The 22049-nt window shown below is 46.6% G+C and overlaps 2 protein-coding genes across 2 annotated transcripts; both read right to left on the bottom strand.

Annotated features, from left to right (window-relative positions):
* Positions 1–3: 3 nt before the first annotated feature.
* pydc1 (pyrin domain containing 1) lies at positions 4–1848 on the bottom strand. The gene is made up of 3 exons (XM_031893497.1): positions 1503–1848; positions 1018–1062; positions 4–293 (listed from the first exon to the last, which is right to left on the bottom strand). The coding sequence occupies exons 1-2, from the start codon at positions 1775–1777 to the stop codon at positions 1035–1037; spliced, it is 303 nt and encodes a 100-aa protein (XP_031749357.1). The 5' UTR covers positions 1778–1848; the 3' UTR covers positions 4–293; positions 1018–1034.
* Positions 1849–3692: 1844 nt separating this feature from the next.
* On the bottom strand, positions 3693–7943 carry LOC100486968 (apoptosis-associated speck-like protein containing a CARD). Its single transcript, XM_004920130.3, has 2 exons — positions 7492–7943; positions 3693–4320 (listed from the first exon to the last, which is right to left on the bottom strand). The coding sequence occupies exons 1-2, from the start codon at positions 7822–7824 to the stop codon at positions 4306–4308; spliced, it is 348 nt and encodes a 115-aa protein (XP_004920187.1). The 5' UTR covers positions 7825–7943; the 3' UTR covers positions 3693–4305.
* Between the last annotated feature and the right edge of the window lie 14106 nt (positions 7944–22049).

Raw genomic sequence — 22049 nt, 5'->3', positions numbered from 1 at the left:
GGGTTCATTTTCTGTCTTTTTATTTGTTACAAAATAATCGATTTCCAGTGAAAAGTCGAATCTTTATCACGTACAAAACAGTATAAAACAATGGGTGCAACAGGGAGCCGGTCCCACCCACAAGGAACAGGGATGAGCCAAAGGGCATCGTTGTATGGAATTGCCCACAGATCTGGGGAAACTGGGCTGAAGAGCTGACAATCAGATTGCATGTGAGTGGGGATGAGAAACTATCATTGTCGATTACCGATCCCCCCCCCGCAGGCCCAGTGTGGGGGTCTGTGCAATTCAATCTGTAGGGAAAGAAAACAAATGATCAGGGAATGTTCCATCTCATCCCTCCTCTTATCTAGATTCGGTATTTGGCACAACCCCGAAACCTTCATGAAAGTTTCAGCCGAATCCGAATCTGCATCCGATAATAGTGGATTCAGTGCATCCCTAGTTACGACCCCATCATAGACTTCACACTGCTTATTGTCAGTCTAAATATTAGGGGCCCCTGTGCCTGTATGCGGGGGCCACAGTAAGGATTTCTTTAGCGGGATGAACCCTACTGTTTATTAGTAGCAAACTGGGTAACGTTTCGGGGGTATGCCCCTTCCTCAGACATCTGCCGCATAGTGATATGCCAAACAGTGGCATGCTGGGAAAATGTAAAAACAAAAACAAAAACACCCCCTGCTTTTTCCAAAAAGGGCCCCAGAGTATCATTAATGTGACTTGTACTGTCCCTACAGTGACGGGTTGTAGCAGGAAATGTGTGCGCACACTGCCACCTGGTGGTGAAGTTTGATTATTGCAGATAAGGGAATTCCTTACCAGGCCGGCGAGCAAAATGCTGGGCAAGAACCGCCACTGGATTGACCCAGACATAAAATATTCCATATATCGCTTCCCTGTACTCCTGCAGCCAGGTCTATAGCCAAGGACTGACGCTATTAGGGCGATATTTTGCCTTCCCTGGGAGCTGCTGCATCGCTATTTTATTTCCGTGACTGTTATTTCCAGACTCACCTGTAGATGTCGCCCTTTTAGCACTTGGCTATTGCGGTTGATTTTCTGTAATAGAAGGAGAAAACAGGTCTGAGAGAGAGAGAGACAGAGAGACAGAGAGAGAGTGCAAGAGACGCTCAGGGTTCTTTGTGTTTGTGAGTAATAAGGCAACAAGCAGCTAATGGAACCTGGGGGAGAGTGTCTGTATTTTTGGGCACAGTTTTAAAGAACTGTCTAGTACCAGGCCAATTGAGATCATCATATGGGGACCAACCAGTGTGACAAACAAAATGTTATCCAGGGATATTGCGTCTGTAAATGTCCAGCTGTTGTTGAACTACAGCTCCCAGCATCCCCTGAAAGCTCTCGGCTGGGAGATACCATACAAGGACAGCAGGGGGGTTTCTGGTTGGACATCTCTAATGTATAATATGTGTAAGTGACAATTAATAACCTATAACAGCCCATATTTAGGAGCAATAGGGATCAATGTGAGAGACACTTACCCCCTGGAAAGGTTGTTCAGCTTCTCATGGGCATTCATCTCCCCAATAGCAGCCAGCACCCCCAGGGCCACCTCAATCGCATGGGACTCTGTGTAGAAGCTGATAATGGCACTGGCGACATCACCCTCATCTGCCCCCTCCAGGCGGTTCTTAGGGATCCGTTTGTACCCGTCAGGGACCTCCCAGTCATTCAGTTTCCCCTTAAACCTCTTGAACTGCCTCTCCCCTAAATCCTCCAGGGTCTCCAGCAGCAGGTCCCTGGCGGTCTTGGCCATTGTGCCTCACCGGTCTCCTCATACATATAAATCATCTTACGGAACGTCCTATAGGTTCCTTCCCACCCCTTCCTGTAAGCAGACACCTGAGTGGCTCTGTAGCGACTCCCTCCTCCCCCGGCACAAAGATCATTGTTCCACTACTGAGTCACTGGGAAATGAAAGTGAAACCGGTGCAGCTACGTGGCCTCCATCTTACACAGTGACATCTGCTTGTCTGGCCGGGTCACCAAGCGAGTGGATCTTGGTTGGTCCAAGGTGGGCGATATTGACTAATTCCATCATTTGGCCCTAGGGCCAAAGGATTGAATTACAATGACAGGAATAAGAGCCTTTTCTCTGTAATAATAAAACAGTACCTGTACTTGATCCCAACTAAGATATAATTACCCCTTATTGGGGGCAGAACAGCCCTATTGGGTTTATTTCATGGTTAAATGATTCCCTTTTCTCTGTAATAATAAAACAGTACCTGTACTTGATCCCAACTAAGATATAATTACCCCTTATTGGGGCAGAACAGCCCTATTGGGTTTATTTAATGGTTAAATGATTCCTTTTTCTCTCTAATAATAAAACAGTACCTGTACTTGATCCCAACTAAGATATAATTACCCCTTATTGGGGCAGAACAGCCCTATTGGGTTTATTTCATGGTTAAATGATTCCTTTTTCTCTCTAATAATAAAACAGTACCTGTACTTGATCCCAACTAAGATATAATTACCCCTTATTGGGGGCAGAACAGCCCTATTGGGTTTATTTAATAGTTAAATGATTCCCTTTTCTCTGTAATAATAAAACAGTACCTGTACTTGATCCCAACTAAGATATAATTACCCCTTATTGGGGCAGAACAGCCCTATTGGGTTTATTTCATGGTTAAATGATTCCCTTTTCTCTGTAATAATAAAACAGTACCTGTAATTGATCCCAACTAAGATATAATTACCCCTTATTGGGGGCAGAACAGCCCTATTGGGTTTATTTCATGGTTAAATGATTCCCTTTTCTCTGTAATAATAAAACAGTACCTGTACTTGATCCCAACTAAGATATAATTACCCCTTATTGGGGCAGAACAGCCCTATTGGGTTTATTTAATGGTTAAATGATTCCTTTTTCTCTCTAATAATAAAACAGTACCTGTACTTGATCCCAACTAAGATATAATTACCCCTTATTGGGGCAGAACAGCCCTATTGGGTTTATTTCATGGTTAAATGATTCCTTTTTCTCTCTAATAATAAAACAGTACCTGTACTTGATCCCAACTAAGATATAATTACCCCTTATTGGGGGCAGAACAGCCCTATTGGGTTTATTTAATGGTTAAATGATTCCTTTTCTCTGTAATAATAAAACAGTACCTGTACTTGATCCCAACTAAGATATAATTACCCCTTATTGGGGGCAGAACAGCCCTATTGGGTTTATTTCATGGTTAAATGATTCCCTTTTCTCTGTAATAATAAAACAGTACCTGTACTTGATCCCAACTAAGATATAATTACCCCTTATTGGGGGCAGAACAGCCCTATTGGGTTTATTTAATGGTTAAATGATTCCCTTTTCTCTGTAATAATAAAACAGTACCTGTACTTGATCCCAACTAAGATATAATTACCCCTTATTGGGGCAGAACAGCCCTATTGGGTTTATTTCATGGTTAAATGATTCCCTTTTCTCTGTAATAATAAAACAGTACCTGTAATTGATCCCAATTAAGATATAATTAATCCTTATTGGATGCAAAACAATCCTATTGGGTTTAATTAAGTTTTATTGATTTCTTTAGTAGACTTAAGGTATGGAGATCCAAATTACAGAAAGACCCCTTATCCAGAATACCATTGGTCAGTACCTGTACTTGATCCCAACTAAGATATAATTATCAAAAAGCATTTATAAAACATGAGCAGTAAAATTCTTTTAATTGACATTAGACAGAGAGGAAAAGGTTAAACAAGAGTGTGGGGGGGGGGGGGGGACAGCAGTGAAAAGTGGGGCACAGCCCTGTAGATTTGTTCCATATGGAATATCCCATGGATATTGGTGGCTAAATCTGCCCCTAATAGAAATCCAACCCCACCGGGGGCAGTAATGGTGCAGTAACTTCCCAACACGCGTTTCGTGCGACAAAAACTTCAACCTGGGAGAATAAAAACACACGTTCTGCACAGTCATGTTCTGTATCCAAGCCTTGCGCAGCTGGAGGTTAATGGGCCAAGGGATCAAATGTCCCTGATGGGGACATATATAGCGTAGGCTGGGCAAGGCCATCAGGTTTGCATAAGTTGCCTAACTGCCAGCTGATCCAGAGGAAGGCAAAAAACCGCACCTGAAGCCTCTCCAAGATGGCAATTGCACCTGGATCAGCTTGTACTAAGAGAACAATTTCCCGTATGAGAGTTTGTAATGCACTGAAGTCGTCTTGTTGTCCTTCGAGTCCAAGGGAGTCCATGTTGGGGTCTTGGCGCATCGGGTTGGTACCAGCGGGAAGCGGATCAGCAACACGTGGGACACTCTTACAATGACATCTCCTACAGCAGAGGGACAGAAGGACAAATGATCTTTACTATGTGATGTCTCTGAGAGCTGTCAGTATGGGTCTTTAGTCTCTAATCTCACCCAGTTCTGATAACCCAGATCCTTTTGTGGCCTGAATGGCCCAGATATATTTTGGGTTCTTAGCAAGTTTTCCCACATCCAAGGAAATGATTAGCCAGAGTCCAACATCTCAACTGCCAGCTCCTCCCTGCCCCCGATGCCTCCATCACCCACAGCCCCTCCCACCATGGCCACTGTCCCAACCACTTCCCGGGGTACTGGTGGGCCAGTCCGACCCAGTTAGGAGTACCGGCGGGGAAGGGCAGGCTGCCCAGATAATGCTATCGGCCTCTACTGAATGTAATGGCGCCATATTCTGTGTAGAACATACAGGAACGCTCAGCCAATGAGTGGGTATAATTTGCATGGTATGAAAAGTGGATTCTAACTCTCTTTTTTCCTCCATTCATTCAATTTTCCCATTTACATTTCACTTTCTACTATTCTGCCTCAACATTTTCTGTTCACCTTCCTCTGCCTTATTCCCACTTGTATTTATAGGACATTGTCCCTCTTCTTCCTCTCCTAAAAGTAACATCATAAACCAGTGGCTCCCAAACTTCCCAAAAAATGAGGAGGCGGGGCAAAGCAATGGCTGATGGGGGGCAGCGAAATGGCTGATGGGGGATGGGGCAGGGCAATGGCTGATGGGGGCGCAGGGCAGAACAATGGCTGATGGGGGCGGGGCAAAGCAATGACGGATGAGGGGGTGTGGCAAAGCAATGGCTGATGGGGGCAGGGCAGAGCAATGGCTGATGGGGCAGAGCAGTGGCTAATGAGGGGCAGAGCAATGGCTGATGAGGGGGTGGGGCAGAGCAATGGCTTATGGGGGGGCGGGGCAGAGCAGTGGCTGATGGGGCAGAGCAATGGCTGATGAGGGGGTGGGGCAAAGCAATGGCTGATGGGGGCAGGGCAGAGCAATGGCTGATGGGGCAGAGCAGTGGCTAATGAGGGGCAGAGCAATGGCTGATGAGGGGGTGGGGCAGAGCAATGGCTTATGGGGGGGCGGGGCAGAGCAGTGGCTGATGGGGCAGAGCAATGGCTGATGAGGGGCAGAGCAATGGCTGATGAGGGGGTGGGGCAGAGCAATGGCTGATGTGGGGCGGGGCAGAGCAATGGCTGATGGGGGGTGGGGCAGAGCAGTGGCTGATGGGGGGCAGGGCAGAGCAATGGCTGATGGGGGGGCGGGGCAGAGCAGTGGCTGATGGGGGGCAGGGCAGAGCAATGGCTGACGAGGGGGCGGGGCAGAGCAATGGCTGATGGGGGGGCGGGGCAGAGCAATGGCTGATGGGGGGGCGGGGCAGAGCAGTGGCTGATGGGGGGCAGGGCAGAGCAATGGCTGATGAGGGGGCGGGGCAGAGCAATGGCTGATGGGGGGGCGGGGCAGAGCAATGGCTGATGGGGGGGCGGGGCAGAGCAATGGCTGATGGGGGGGCGGGGCAGAGCAGTGGCTGATGGGGGGCAGGGCAGAGCAATGGCTGATGGGGGGGCGGGGCAGAGCAGTGGCTGATGGGGGCAGGGCAGAGCAATGGCTGATGAGGGGGTGGGGCAGAGCAGTGGCTGATGGGGGCAGGGCAGAGCAATGACGGATGGGGGCAGGGCAGAGCAATGGTTGAAGGCACAGATCATACTGACCTTCAAGGTAACCAATTACATCTTCTGACTTTCTATCAGAAGAAAGATGGAACATGGCCCTATGAGCATCAAATTCCAAGTGCCTTTAACCAACTCAGCACAGTGTGAAGGGACCATGTGGCCCAACCTAGTCCAGAGGCCCAGCGAGGGGGTTGGGCTACAGTAAGTTATGGTCATATCATTTATATATGGGAGTAACTATTCCCCATAACCCCCCCATTATGGGACGTGCAGCATTGGGGCTTATCTGTAGGTTAGTGCCGCAGGGCCTGATATCAGCCATAGCCATCTGTGCCTAATGCCTCTCAGCCCCATGTTTTCTCTTTGTGTTATGGGCAAACTGCCCAACGCTGCCATTAGCTGTACGTACTTTGCATTGGGAATTCACTCACTTATTATTTCAGTTGATTCTATGGGGGCAACCATTAATGCATAGGCTGCTGGTAATGCCAGGGACCCCCTTGTCAGAGCAGGCTAAGGTGGGGCATTGGCTGCTTTAAATCTACTTCTATAGCCCACGGCCAGGAAAGACTGTTTGCGGCTCAGTGTTAAATATTGGGTATTGGAAAATAAGTTGTATCCCAGGCCTGAAGGAGTTAATATGGTTCAAATGTGCACACTGACACTGACACACTGAATTTACACTATATCTCTGTACATACACTATACATACCCCATTGTTCCTTGAGTCTGGAATGTGATTGACAGGAAACATATGGTCTTAGGGGTAATACAATGGGGGAGGGTTTTCCAACAGGGATATATATCAGCAACAAAAGGCTGGTCTCACAGATATACACACACACACACCCTTACACACTCACACACAGGCTCTCACTTACACACATTCACTCTAACACACATGTATACATTGTTACTATTTTAAATGAATACACACATACTTTGTATTGTATTGGGAAGCTGTCAATATTGTTTGTGACTGGCTTAATCATTGGTAATTTGTATGTAACTTCTGTAACTCTTTTCCACACATTAAATATACTTTAAATATCACCTGGGTGAGTGGTGTTTGTTGACCATAGTACTTACACAAATATATTAGAGAAAGGATAGTTATAACACTCAGCTCTCCGGGGTGCAACTGTAATGTCAGCAATCTGGTTCCACAACTTTGTTTCAGAATGAAGGAGCCGTTGGCCTCGGCAGAACGATGGGCAACAACAAATAAAGTTACTATAAAAATATGGCCTCACAGGGGGCAAGTTCTATGGATATTTGGGTTGCTAGGTTTATTTACCCCCCCAACGGAAGAATCTGAATGTAAAGGGAGCTAAGGCCTAGGCTGCAAGTCCAGACAGAGGGGATTGCCCTATAGCTTCCCACCTAACAGCATAACCATATAATCGGCTGATTAATGGCCCATACCATGAGCAGTATTATAGGGGTAATTTAATGCACTATTTCCCCCTACTGGGTGCTCTGTATCCAGTCACTATAAAGTCACTCACCTTTATTTTCTCAAGGTGGTTGGCAGCAGACTTGGCGCCAATTGCACCCAACACCCCGAGAGTCACTTTCACCCCATAGGAGTTTTTGTAGTAGTCGATGATCAGGTCGGCAACTTTGCCCACGTCTGCCCCCTGCAGAGACCCCATGGGGATCCTTTCGTACCCAGGAGAGACATCCCAGCCGCTCAGTCTTTCTTTAAACTCATTAAACTGTCCCCTGCCCAACATCTCCAGGGTCTTCACCAACGTTTCCCTCAATGTGGATCTCGGCAGCTTGTTGATCAGATCGTCTGCGGTTTTGGTTGGCAACATTTTGGATTGCTGGAGCCCCATTGTGCCCGAAGCCTTTGGGTCTGTGCCCCTCTCGGAGTTATTTGCCTATAGCACCTCTGTTAGAGGCTCAGTACGACTCCCAAGTCCCATACAGAGGCCAAGGCTTTATCTCTCGCCCCAGTCCCTCCCATATCAGTCTGGGCTGCCATCCAGGGACACAGACGTTCACTTTCAGTTTGGGATCCCCCTTAGAAATTCTCCCATATTTTGAAAGCTTAGGTTGTCCTGAAAAATAATATTTCTTTAAATAAACATAAAGTCCCCCCGAAGGAAAGGCCCCTAAAGTGAAAGAGAGCAAAATGTTCAAAAACGCTCTAGCAATAAAAGTTCCACCAGCTGGCAGTGAAAGGGTTAATTACTTGCCTGTACCTTTGGGTTGGGTATTGGACTTATATGTGATATTCTGAGACTATTTGCAATTGGTCTTCATTTGTAGTTTTTTAATTATTTTAGTTTTTGTTCAGCAGCTCTCCTGTGTGGTGTTTCAGCAGCTATCTGGTTGCTAGGGTCCAAACTACCTTAGTAACCAGGGTGTGGTTTAATGGAAGGACTGATATATGAATAGGAGAGGGGCTGAATAGAAAAATAAGCAATAAAAAGTAACAATAACAATAAAACTGGAGCCTCACAGAGCAATAGGGTTTGGCTGCTGGGGTCAGTGACCCCCATTTGAAAGCTGCAAAGAGTTGGAAGAAGAAGACAAATAGTTTAAAAACTATAAAAAAAAAAATAATGAAGACCAATTGAAAAGTTGCTTAGAATTGCCAATTCTATAACTTAAAGGTGAACCTTTTGCCCCAGACTCCCCCAGTATGGGCTCACCTGAGAGAGAGGGGGCTGCAGGGTAACCAGGGGCGGGTTTAAGTGACGTGACCAATATAGGGGCGTGCCTAGGGCAGCACTGGTCCTAAATACACCCCTGAAAGTAACAAACCCTGAAAGTAACAGTGCTCTGCCGCCCGGCAGCTGTGGTACGAAATGGAAGTCATTTCAAACTCACTTCTATCAGGCTACGTACAGGGTCGCTGCTGCCAACTCACAGGGGCGACAAAAAGCCGCTCCTAGTAACTGTAAGAGCCAAATTAATGTTAAAGCGGACCTGTCACCTTAAGAAATAATTCCAAAATGTTTTCTATTGTGGTTTTCAAGCAAAAAAAACTTTACTTACACTATATAAATTATTTTAATCTTAGTTTCTTCAGCCTTGGAATTCACAATTGCAGCAAGCAGGCAGGGGCCATTTTGTGGACACTGTTCTCAAAGCAGGCATTGCATTCTGCCAATATCTTGTTTCTGTGCCAGTATGGGGGGGACCTAATGCCCATATCCATGCACTGGTTACACAATTACATGGTGAGGAGGGAGGGGGAATGTGAGGAGTGCAGCAACATCTAAGAAGTTCTGAATGGAAAGTGAAAGTAACTGTCTGCCTAAGGCATAGAGGCGGGGCAGCCAATATATGATTGACAGCTGGGAATTTAAAATGCTTTTATAATGGGTATGGATGTGGTAATAAAAAAATGATTTTGGGTTTCTTGTTTAATTTGAAAAGGGCTTTTATTATACAGCTTTTTATGTCTGGGTGACAGGCCCACTTTAATTACAGGAAATTTGCTCTGCTAATGAAGTGAGCACAATTGTGCCATTGTAGGAGACGCCTCCATGCAACTTTAGAGCCAGAAACGCCCCTTGCTACATCCATAAGTACCTTGGCACAGCGTGGGCGCAGGAAGTAGCCCGAGAAACACCATGGGGAAGACCACCTGGGATGCGCTAGTACTGACTCTGGGAAACCTGCCCCCAGAAAAGTTTATAATGTTCAAAGGAAAGCTGAATAACTTCAATGTTCCTGGCATTAACAGGGTTACCCGCAGTGAGCTGGAGGGTAAAAGTGTCATTGATGTGGCAGATCTTCTAATCAGACGCTACACTAAGGCCAAAGGGATTCAAGTGACCTTAATGGTGTTGGCTGAAATCGGAGAGAGGGAGGCTTGCGAGGAGCTCAGAGAAGCCTTGAAGGGAGGTAAGTGACTTATATCCTGTATCGTTTCATTGGGCCCCTATCAGTGGTGTGTGAGGGGCCACAGGGGCATCAGGCTAAATATATATATTTTTTAAATGGGCTGCTGTGAAAGTCAAGAAGGTGTGTAGAGGTGACAGTTTTATATGTGTTTATTGCAGGGATAAAGCAGTTACAAGTGTGTGAGCTTATGGCGAATTAGCTTCTACTTTATACCACATGTTAAATATTGGGTATTGGAAAATAAGTTGTATCCCAGGCCTGAATGGGTTAACATGGTTCCAATGTGCACACTGACTCACCAATTCACACTATCCCTCACATATACCATTGTTCCCTGGAATGTGATTGACAGGAAACATATGGTCTTAGGGGTAATACAGTGGGGGAGGGTTTTCTAACAGGACATACAGTATTCGGAACTTTTCCACATTTTGTCACAATTACAGCCACAAACATGAATCAATTTTATTGGAATTCCACGGGAAAGACCAATACAAAGTGGTGTACACGTGAGAAGTGGAAGGAAAATCATACATTTTTTACAAATAAATAACTGCAAAGTGGGGTGTGCCTCACAGAGCAGCTGTATTTGTACTGACATTAGATTACACACAGGGGCACTCTATTTAGTCATTAGCACTCATCAGGCAATGTCTATGGGCAACTGACTGCACTCAGACCAAAGGGGGCTGAATAATTACGCACACCCCACTTTACAGTTATTTATTTGTAAAAAATGTTTGGAATCATGTATGATTTTCCTTCCACTTCTCACATGTACACCACTTTGTATTGGTCTTTCACGTGGAATTCCAATAAAATTGATTCATGTTTGTGGCTGTAATGTGACAAAATGTGGAAAAGTTCAAGGGGGCCGAATACTTTTGCAAGCCACTGTATATCAGCAACAAAAGGCTGGTCTCATATATACAGACACACACACCCTTACACACACACACAGGCTCTCATTTACACACATTCACTCTGACACACACGCATACATACATTTTTACTGCTTTATATGAATACATACATACTTTGTATTGTATTGGGAAGCTGTCAATATTGTTTGTGACTGGCTTAATCATTGGTAATTTGTATGTAACTTCTGTAACTCTTTTCCACACATTAAATATACTTTAAATATCACCTGGGTGAGTGGTGTTTGTTGCCCATAGTACTTACACAAATATATTCGAGAAAGGATGGTTATAACACCACATCCTATATCACCGGAACGAGACTTATTCCCTCAGGCCTGAGCTCTCGCTTGAGTTGGAGGCCAGGTAGTTGTGTAACTGTAACTCTCCAGAAATGGCCGTCAGTGGTTCTTAGCGTTGAACAATGAACTGTTTATTTACACAGCCACTTGGGAGTAATTACAGCACAGAATAGGCAGGTAGTAGCATCTTACAGGTCAGGCAAATGGTCACAATGACTGTCTCCCCGCAGGGCACAATGGGTTCCCCCGGTTTCACTAGCTAATCCTGCCTGTCTATCACCTAGGGAATCTATTACAGGAGCTGCCTGACCTGTGTGGGCCCAACTACACCCAGTATCACAAACACGCCACTCTCAGGCGCACGTGATACCGGGAAACAAGGGGTTACACTCAGGCACCTAACACACAGGTTAGACTAACGTCAGGAACCCCCCCCCCCCGCCCCAAATTACTATTCGCTGCCCCCATCTATCATTAACAGGCGATAGAAACCTAATGTGAATATCTCCCTGCTCCCTGCACAGGTACTATTCCAAATACACAATGTATCCCTCACTGTCTCTCACTATAGTTAGGGTTAGCTTCTAACAAGCACTCTAGCAGCCAAAGGGTTAAATTACAGTCAAACACACTCTCCTGCTAGCAGTCAACTAGTTAATTAGCATTTACACAGGCAACTTTCCCTCCAATCACAGACAAGCAGTTAATACATTTTATGCCCAAGCGCCATACAAGCACGTGAGTTTGTTGTTAGAGCCAAAGGACAAGACTTATTAACTTTTATATTTAATATTACAGGGGTAAACAGTGCATATACAATGATATAACAAAAGATACATACACATAACAAAGGAAACAGTAAATAGAATAAAAGGGAATAAAACACAGAGAAACCCTATGTACGTTACCAAGTTAGGAATTCCCTTTGTGTCCCCCTGAGGCAAGAGTGGGAAACCTGGGCACACACCCCGACAGAACTGGGACCCCAGGTATGAGCTGTCAGTAACTGGGTCTGTGGCCCTTTTATCCCCTGCTGGGCCCCTCCCTCATTACCGTATGCATGAGGGGGGAGTGTCCCAGAAACTTGTCACATGACCCCCCTGTAGGGGCTGCACTTCTCAGTTTCTTGTCATATAATATTGCCACTTGCCTGTATCCAATATTATAATGAAAATATGGGCTTTCTTTAACCCATATGTGGCCGATCAGAATGATACCAAACATAAGGGGTGTCTCCTGTCCCAGCCCCCCAGAAACTCTCCCCACTAACTGGTGGGTATAGGCCGCCCCTGTTTGGTATCATTGGGAAGCCTGGGGCCCCCAATAACCCTATGTGATTTATGAGGTTGTGAACCCTTTCTATAATCCATATTTTCTCCTAGCGGTTCCCCCCTGCAGTTCTAGGTCCACAGGTCCCTTTCTTTGATCAACAGATCCAAGAAACCAGTTGCCCCAGCTTCCTGCCCCAAATGGTCTGGCTCCGAATTGTCTTCTAACCCAGATAAATGTGTCACCTTCCCACAGTCCCTTGTTGCATATTTAATTAAGGGTCTTTTGTGGACCCACAGCCAAATGTTGCCAGGTTTAACCCTGGACATGCCAGAAAATACTGCTCTGTCATGACACCCAGGTTCCACAATATCTGTCCAGCTGCTTGTTCAGGTGAAGCGATTTCAACAAAATGGCTTCCAACCTCGTGGCTGCTCAGCCTTTTATACTATATCACACTGCCACCTTATGGCCAAACTGTGGTCAGGCTATGACCCAGGAAAGGGGACTTACTTCGCATTACATTAAGGGCCCTTTATAGCTGTCCAAATAACTAGGGACTGCCAGTGAGAAAGGGCACAATTTACAGATTCCCTGCATAATGGAAATATAGCCAGTCATAGTAGTGTAAGGCAAGATGGGGTCGGGTAAGGAGATATGACTGTGGAATAGTGTGTTTAATGAGGTCTTATCATGGGAAAATACTGTGAGAGTAGGTAGCACTCCTGGTTACTTGTGCAGATAGATAGTGTTAACGCTGGCCCTGGGGTTGTACCTTTTCCAGTGTTTGCCAGCTGCAACTGCCAGCTTTAAAGTGCCCAGGGATATGGATCCCGGGAGTCACTGCCGACATGCTTTCCCTCTCCCATCTACTATTCTCTGGTGACTGACTGGCGATGAGCCCACAATGGTGCCTGGATAACTTCCAGGTGTTAATATATTGCCATTATATGTATATACATGTGTTACTGGAGATGTGAAAGGAACAGAGATATGGGAGCAATGCAGGAAAGGGCCATTAGGCAAAAGTATAAAAACCAGGTACAGCAAAAGGGACGGAGTCCTGAAATGAACAAGCGGAGAGTTCAGAATCAGATGGTGAAGGGAAGGAAAGATACCGGCGAGGGGAAAGATACCGGCGAGGGGAGCAAAACTGTCAGATTAATCGGAGCTGTGAGGGGAGAGAGCAAGAAAGAATAGGTGTCTGAAAGGGAAGGAACAGAGAGAAAAGCATATGAATTGTAATACTCAGTATCATATGGAAAGCACAAGAGGCTTTTGGGGACTGGGTTGGAAGAGGGGGTACAATGCTGCTGGGAATGGCACAAGAGGAGCAGAGTATAGGACATCGGAGGGGGACTAATGGTGGCACGGAGGAGATATAGACTGGGGCTACAGGGGGAGTGAATGGCACAGTAAGAGATGGAGAAAGAAGGAGAAAATGACATGTGAGAGGGGGACAATTGTGTGTGGTGGGGAGGAATGGGGAAAGGGTGACACTGTGGGGGGGGAGGAATGGGTAAAGGGTGACACTGTGGGGGGGGAGGAATGGGGAAAGGGTGACACTGTGGGGGGGGGAGGAATGGGTAAAGGGTGACACTGTGGGGGGGGAGGAATGGGTAAAGGGTGACACTGTGGGGGGGGGAGGAATGGGGAAAGGGTGACACTGTGGGGGGGGAGGAATGGGTAAAGGGTGACACTGTGGGGGGGGGAGGAATGGGGAAAGGGTGACACTGTGGGGGGGGGAGGAATGGGGAAAGGGTGACACTGTGGGGGGGGGGGGGAGGAATGGGGAAAGGGTGACACTGTGGGGGGGGAGGAATGGGGAAAGGGTGACACAGTGGGAGGGAGGAATGGGGAAAGGGTGACACAGTGGGGGGGAGGAATGGGGAAAGGGTGACACTGTGGGGGGGGGAATGGGGATAGGGTGACACTGTGGGGGGAGGGAAAATAGAATGTCAAAAGGAGAAAGGAGGAGAAAGGCAAATGCTAGGGAAAAACATGGGACATTATATTTATATACTAACATGTATAATGTTACCCTGGAAAACAAAGAAGTGGATGGATGAGGGCTGCAATGTGTCGATAATTTATATCTCCTGATCTTTGATCCTCTCGTCCTACAGTCGAAGATTACAATGAGCCAATGGAAACAGCCGACTCAATGCGCTAGTTACCCGGGGATCAGTGGAACGGCGGCGCGGCCCCGGCACTTACCTTATGGATGAGTCTGTGCAAGAGAAATAGAAGAACCTCAAAACCATCGTTCATCTGCTTCATCCAAACAAACATTCACTGTGCTGTATAAATAACAGATAATTGTGCAGCTTTGTGCCCTGTAGTTATTCCAATAAAACCTTCATCAGACTTACAGATGGTATTGTTGTGTCTGTAACCCTTTCCTGGCACTAATATCCAGGGCCACACTGGGGCGCTAACGGTAGGTTCCAAACCCCCGCTAAGTGGGAGAATGGGGGGTTTGGATAAGTTATATGTCTGCGCTCAATATTGAAGTAAAAACATTTTAGTTTATTATATCCATACACATAGCACCAAAGCCTTACGCCTTTTCTAGTTAGGATTACCCAATGGCACATACCACTTAAAAAAATGGTTTATTTAGATGAAGCAGGGTTTTACATATGAGCTGTTTTTATTATTTATCCATTGCTTTTATTGGAATCCTGATAGAACCAATCAAAACACACCAATGTTGCCCACATTGATGCCATTCATAAAGGGAACTTGGATTCAAAGAATGACTCACTAATGGCATTTTAAAGTGGGGTGTTCACCTTCAGGTTCACTTTTAGTACAGGTATAGGACCCGTTATCCAGAATGCTCGGGACCAAGGGTATTCCGGATAAGGGGTCTTTCTGTAATTTGGATCCCCATACCTTAAATCTACTAAAAAATCATTAAAACATGAATTAAACCCAACAGGGCTGTTCTGCCCCCAATAAGGGGTAATTATATCTTAGTTGGGATCAAGTACAGGTACTGTTTTATTATTACAGAGAAAAGGGAATCATTTAACCATTAAATAAACCCAATAGGGCTGTTCTGCCCCAATAAGGGGTAATTATATCTTAGTTGGGATCAAGTACAGGTACTGTTTTATTATTACAGAGAAAAGGGAATCATTTAACCATGAAATAAACCCAATAGGGCTGTTCTGCCCCAATAAGGGGTAATTATATCTTAGTTGGGATCAAGTACAGGTACTGTTTTATTATTACAGAGAAAAGGGAATCATTTAACCATTAAATAAACCCAATAGGGCTGTTCTGCCCCAATAAGGGGTAATTATATCTTAGTTGGGATCAAGTACAGGTACTGTTTTATTATTACAGAGAAAAGGGAATCATTTAACCATTAAATAAACCCAATAGGGCTGTTCTGCCCCAATAAGGGGTAATTATATCTTAGTTGGGATCAAGTACAGGTACTGTTTTATTATTACAGAGAAAAGGGAATCATTTAACCATTAAATAAACCCAATAGGGCTGTTCTGCCCCAATAAGGGGTAATTATATCTTAGTTGGGATCAAGTACAGATACTGTTTTATTATTACAGAGAAAAAGGAAATCAGTTTTTAAATTCTGTATTATTTGATTAAAATGGAGTCTATGGGAGACGGGCTTTCCGTAATTCGGAGCTTTCTGGATAATGAGTTTACAGATTAGGGATCTGATACCTGTATATAGAATGGCCAGTTCTACGCAACTTTCTAACTGGTCTTCATTATTTTATAGTTTTTGCATTATTTGCCCTTATCTTCTGGCTCTTGCCACCTTTCAAATGGGGGTCACTGACCCCGGCAGCCAAAAAACTATTGCTCTGTGAGGCTCCATTTTTATTGTTATAATTACTTGTTATTCCTTATCTTTCTATTCAGCCCCTCTCCTATCCATATTCCGGTCTCTCATTTAAACCACTTGTTGGTTGCTAAGGTAATTTAGAACCTAGCAACCAGACAGCAGCTGAAATTCCAAACTGGAGAGCTGCAGAACAAAAAATGAAATAAATAAAAAAAAACCCCCCATAAATAATAAAAAATGAAGACCAATTGCAAATTGTCTCAGAATATTTCTCACTACATCTTACTAAATTTAACTCAAAGGTGATGCCAAATGCTGGAAGTGACACAATCCCAATGCTGCACACAGATCTGCATTTATTTTGATGCATTAAACACAATTGCGACAGACACAAATGCAACTTCCTAAGCAGCCGCAATTATCCTGGAATTCTTTGCAAAAAATACTGCGTTGTGGGTTAAAAAAGGGCAGTTTATGTCCAAAAATTGGATGATCACTATCAGCTTTATTGAATCACGTCGCTGAGGAGTTGAGGGACTGGTTCTCCTTTTCCATCAGATCCAGGATGAGCCATTTATCATATTTAGACAGAATGGAGATGAACGTGTCCTTCTGATTGGGCCCCCAGGCCCTGGCGTAGTCATAGAGTTTCCTCATCATCTCGTGGGAGGCTCTGTTGCTTCTCACCGTGTTGTACTGAACATCATTGAGGATCTTCTCGCTCAACAGCTCGTCCATAACAAGCATAATGTTGGTATCGGACATTCTGACAACCAGAGCTGCCCGGTTCCTATCCATAAAGTGCTCCCCATCTGTGAGAAACAAGAGACGATGATAAAGGTTCCTATCAATGATCTGATGAAGGGGTATTAAATTGGACAAACAATGGTCACAATAAAAGTAACAATACCACTTGGTGGGTCCAGGGCTCTTCTATAGTTACTCAAGGTGTTTTGCCAGGAAGACATTTGTCAGTTTGTCACTACAGCAAACAACTGTTTAACTCCACTCACAGTTTATTGGGCCACGGACAGTTATTGACAACATGTTTGTGGGGTACCGGCTCCTGGTTTTGTCTGTGTTGTCAGAGCCTTATAGGAGCCCCTAAGGGGTCACTTACATTTCCAGCAGGCTGAGGGGTGAAGCAGCAGCATTCATGGGGTGGGTGGGGGAGTCATGTGGGTGTCATTCAGATGTGCAAGCTAGGGAGTGCCAGTGGGTGCTGGGCACAATGGAGCCGGTGGGCTGATATATTGAAAAAATCTGCAAAAACTCCACTTGCCCCGCCCATCTGCTCCACTTCCTGCTGCCTCCTTTCCCAGGCTGTGCAGGGGGGACGGCGGCACTGTAGGATAGGAACCAATCAGCAGCTAGGCTGACCTGATAGGGAACTGAAGCCTGTGCTTGTGTGAGTGCAGGGCTGTGATTGGCTCTCCCCCTCCTACTGTGCTTCTGGCAGGGACCGTTAGGACACGCCCACCCCTCATGTGAAACCCAGACAGGGACCTGAGAGGATCTATAGGGAGCTCCAATAAAGGGGCCTTTGTTACAGACAGTGTCAGGGGTTTTTCCTTTATCCAATATGTCTCCTTTAATGCATCCAGACCCTGGGCTCTAAATAAGCACTAAGGGGGGGGTACTTCTGCACCCCTTAGTGCTCCTGCACTTGCATTCAGGTTTAAAGTATATGACCTCTATTGAATCTATGATATGGAATGCTTGGTAACTGAGGTTTTCCCAATAAAGGGTCTTTATGTAAATAAACCCAATAGGATTGTTTTGCCCCAATATAAATTCATGCAGTTCATGCTACTGTTTTATTATTACAGAGCCATTGGCTGATTGGGTGCACTCTCTGACCAATCAACCCACAGGCTGAATGGACGTAGAGTGTACCAGGGGCCACACACATTATGGTGACTTTTCTATTGTTCCAATCGTTTGGGCAAAAAGCCCTCTTTTCTGAAAAATGCACTGCCCTGAGGTTCCTTCTACAGGAGATCCTGTGCTGCTATCTATTAAGGATTTCTCAGGGGTCCCATAGGGTTAACAATCCCTATGGCCTTACCCCCTACCACTTCCAAGTTTTGCTGTTAATATGCAGAAATATATGTTACCACTTTTGCTACTTACATATGTGCAGCTATTGGCCCTTAGTCAGGATGACCACTTCCTGCAAACTGTAATATAGTGTCAGGCAGGGGGCGGGCACTTCCTCTTCCCATCAGAAGGTTGTGTTCCAGGGAGCCCGGACCAACTAGGCCCAGAAGCCTTGAGCCCTAGAGGAATCCACTACTCTAGAGATATAAGTCAGGGAGCTGGGACCCCGGAATGAGGGTAAGTCAGTGTGCAGGTTATACATCTGTAAGAGATAGCTCAGGATTATTTAGAAAGAGCAGTTGTGGCTCCAACAAGGAGAAGTTATTGGCAGTAGGTCTCCCAAGGCTCTGATGCCTTAGTGAAGGGGCCACAGTAGGAAATTCAGCCTTGTGATTCAAATCAGCTGTAGGGATCTGGGGCCATTTAAGGTGGAAAACATTGGGACTTCTGTCTCCCACATTGGTCTCCACAGTGGTACCATAACATTCTGCTCATTTATTGCTGCATCTGATATTCTACTGCTCTACCTCATTGCTGTGAGTATTCACCCTACATACATTTGCTTTACTTAAATAAAATAGTTCCAGTGTGCTTTACATCACTATTACATCTGGCAGTGGGAGGTGTAGTCCAACAACACCCTCCATAATAATCCTTCCCCATAGTGAAGGCCCATCCTGTGGAAAGGGAATCCAGTGTACCCCATGCTCTATTACTAGCTGGACATTTGCCCATTCTAGCCCACAAAGGGTTACACTTCCCTTGCACAGAATAGTAATATGGCTACCTTTACTCTACTGCGGACACAATAGGCAACTCAGGTTGGTGGGTTTTTCACCCAAAAGAAGCGCTGGCCCTGGGGCTGAGGGTAAAGTTAATTAACTTGCCCGATGCTAACAGCACGTGGGGAGACAATAGCAATTGGTTTAAATGAATAAATGACTTTATACCTGCACAGATCACACCATTGGCTGCTAAATATCCGTACAGAATATGGATTTAATAAGTACCCATTTTTCAAGGGCAGAGGAGGCACATCAGGTTACTATGGCATCTCTCCTAGCAACACAGCCACAGGCTAAAGGTAATTTTGCACAATTTCTAGGATTCATTACATAGTATATAGGCTTTTGTTTTCCAAGGCACGTGTACAGGATCATATTACTTATCCGTATTCCCCGGCCGCTCCTCCAGTTGTCTGGATTTACAGTATTGCTATTGGTCACTTACCTGAACTGAGTAAAAGTCCTTTTCTAAACATGGAGGCCGTACGATAACGCAGTGTGTGTGCCCGAGGGTCGCCGCTTGTTCTTCTGACTCTCTGACATTTACCTGTTTTATCTACAAATCAAGCCTTTCACTTTCATTCTGACTAAACCCTAAATATGTCACCGCACCATAAATAACAGTTTAAAATCTTGAGACTTCCTGCAGAATTTTATTAGTGCTCTTTGCACCCAGCACCCTGTGTGGCCTGAGATGTGCACTTACAGCTTCATCCTCTCCCCCCCCCAAAACTGCCCCCTCACCCCTGATCGGCAGCTTTACAACTTCACCCACCCAGAGTCAGACTGGGGGTGCAGGGCCCACTGGGGCTACTGGCCACAATGGGCCCCTGCCACGGCCTTCACACCCTCACAGGGGCCCCCACTGCCTGTCTGACCCCAGGGGGGAGAGGGAGACTGGCGGCTTGGGGGAGAGATTTCTGGGTTGCCACCTGGCTAATATATTACTTACTTGGCCAGTAAAAATGATGCTTGATGCCAATATTATTAGAGGGGACCTGTCACCCAGGCATAAAAAGCTGAATAATAAAAGTCCTTTTCAAATTAAACATGAAACCCAATTTCTTTTTTTATGAACACATCTAAACCTGTAAAAATCCCAGCTGTCAATCATATATAACCTTCCCCGCCTCTATGCCTCAGGCAGAGCTTTCACTTTCCATGTAGCACTTCCTAGAGGGCACTGCATTGCTTAACTTTCCCCCTCCCTTACCATCTTGTGGTGCAGTCTGTGCATGGGAATGAGCCTCAGGTCCCCCATTTTGCTGGGACAATGTGGTAACGGTTCCTCACAAAATGGCGCTTGTCTGTTGGGAATTTCAAAAGAATGAAGGAAAGAAGTTTTTAGTGTCAGTAAAGTAAAGTGTCCTTCTGTATAGGAGGGAGTCAGGCTTGTATCGATCAATCGATCGTCGCATAGTGGATTCTGCCAAATGACGAGAAGCCAAGTTTTAACAGGTATTTCCTAATAAAGCATTCAAAATACTAAATGGTGCGCAGGATAGGGCAATTATTGGAGCAGGGTAGAATAGATTTTGTACTTAAACATTTTTAGTGTTACTTTTCCTTTAAAGGGGAGGGAATTGCTTGGCAGCTTAATGCACAGAATGGGTTAATGCCCTATATATATTGCTAATGGGTATAGAGGACCTTATTGCACCTCCTGCCTAATGATTTAAAATTTAGTGGTGACCACAACTTTATGGACAGGATGGTTATGACCAAGATGCACCCGAATCAGAAGCGATCCAGACTGACATCTCTACAACTGTATCCTTTACTCCCATTGGTCTGCGGGGGATGCTTTGCTTTGTGGTCATATGCCATGTAAAAGTGTGAAATGGCCATCAGGCACGGGGAGTATGGGCCAGCATGGGGAGAATGGGCCGGCATGGGGAGAATGGGCCGGCATGGGGAGAATGGGCCGGCATGGGGAGAATGGGCCGGCATGGGGAGAATGGGCCGGCATGGGGAGAATGGGCCGGCATGGGGAGAATGGGCCGGCATGGGGAGAATGGGCCGGCATGGGGAGTATGGGCCGGCATGGGGAGAATGGGCCGGCATGGGGAGTATGGGCCGGCATGGGGAGTATGGGCCGGCATGGGGAGAATGGGCCGGCATGGGGAGAATGGGCCGGCATGGGGAGTATGGGCCGGCATGGGGAGAATGGGCCGGCATGGGGAGAATGGGCCGGCATGGGGAGTATGGGCCGGCATGGGGAGAATGGGCCGGCATGGGGAGAATGGGCCGGCATGGGGAGAATGGGCCGACATGGGGAGTATGGGCCGGCATGGGGAGTATGGGCCGGCATGGGGAGTATGGGCCGGCATGGGGAGTATGGGCCGGCATGGGGGAGAATGGGCCGGCATGGGGAGAATGGGCCGGCATGGGGAGAATGGGCCGGCATGGGGAGAATGGGCCGGCATGGGGAGTATGGGCCGCAAGAGGAGTATGGGCCGACATGGGGAGTATGGGCCGACATGGGGAGTATCGGCCGACATGGGGAGTATGGGCCGCAAGAGGAGTAAGGGCCGGCATGGGGAGTATGGGCCGACATGGGGAGTATGGGCCGCAAGAGGAGTATGGGCGGGCATGGGGAGTATGGGCCGCAAGAGGAGTAAGGGCCGGCATGGGGAGTATGGGCCGCAAGAGGAGTAAGGGCCGGCATGGGGAGTATGGGCCGCAAGAGGAGTAAGGGCCGGCATGGGGAGTATGGGCCGACATGGGGAGTATGGGCCGCAAGAGGAGTATGGGCCGGCATGGGGAGTATGGGCCGACATGGGGAGTATGGGCCGCAAGAGGAGTATGGGCCGGCATGGGGAGTATGGGCCGGCATGGGGAGAATGGGCCGGCATGGGGAGAATGGGCCGGCAAGGGGAGAATGGGCCGGCATGGGGAGAATGGGCCGGCAAGGGGAGTATGGGCCGGCACGGGGAGTATGGGCCGGCATGGGGAGAATGGGCCGGCAAGGGGAGAATGGGCCGGCAAGGGGAGTATGGGCCG

Source organism: Xenopus tropicalis, chromosome 9 (assembly GCF_000004195.4).
Source record: "Xenopus tropicalis strain Nigerian chromosome 9, UCB_Xtro_10.0, whole genome shotgun sequence".
NCBI lineage: Eukaryota > Metazoa > Chordata > Amphibia > Anura > Pipidae > Xenopus > Xenopus tropicalis.
Note: the sequence above shows the minus strand (reverse complement) of the source record. Positions and strands in the feature narration are given on the sequence as shown.

Excerpts from the sequence above, each read along its gene's own strand:
- LOC100486968 (XM_004920130.3), bottom strand. The coding sequence starts at position 7,824 with ATGGGGCTCCAGCAATCCAAAATGTTGCCAACCAAAACCGCAGACGAT.
- pydc1 (XM_031893497.1), bottom strand. The coding sequence starts at position 1,777 with ATGGCCAAGACCGCCAGGGACCTGCTGCTGGAGACCCTGGAGGATTTA. Across the intron at positions 1,063-1,502 it reads CTGAACAACCTTTCCAGGGG|AAAATCAACCGCAATAGCCA; the intron begins GTAAGTGTCTCT and ends CTTCTATTACAG.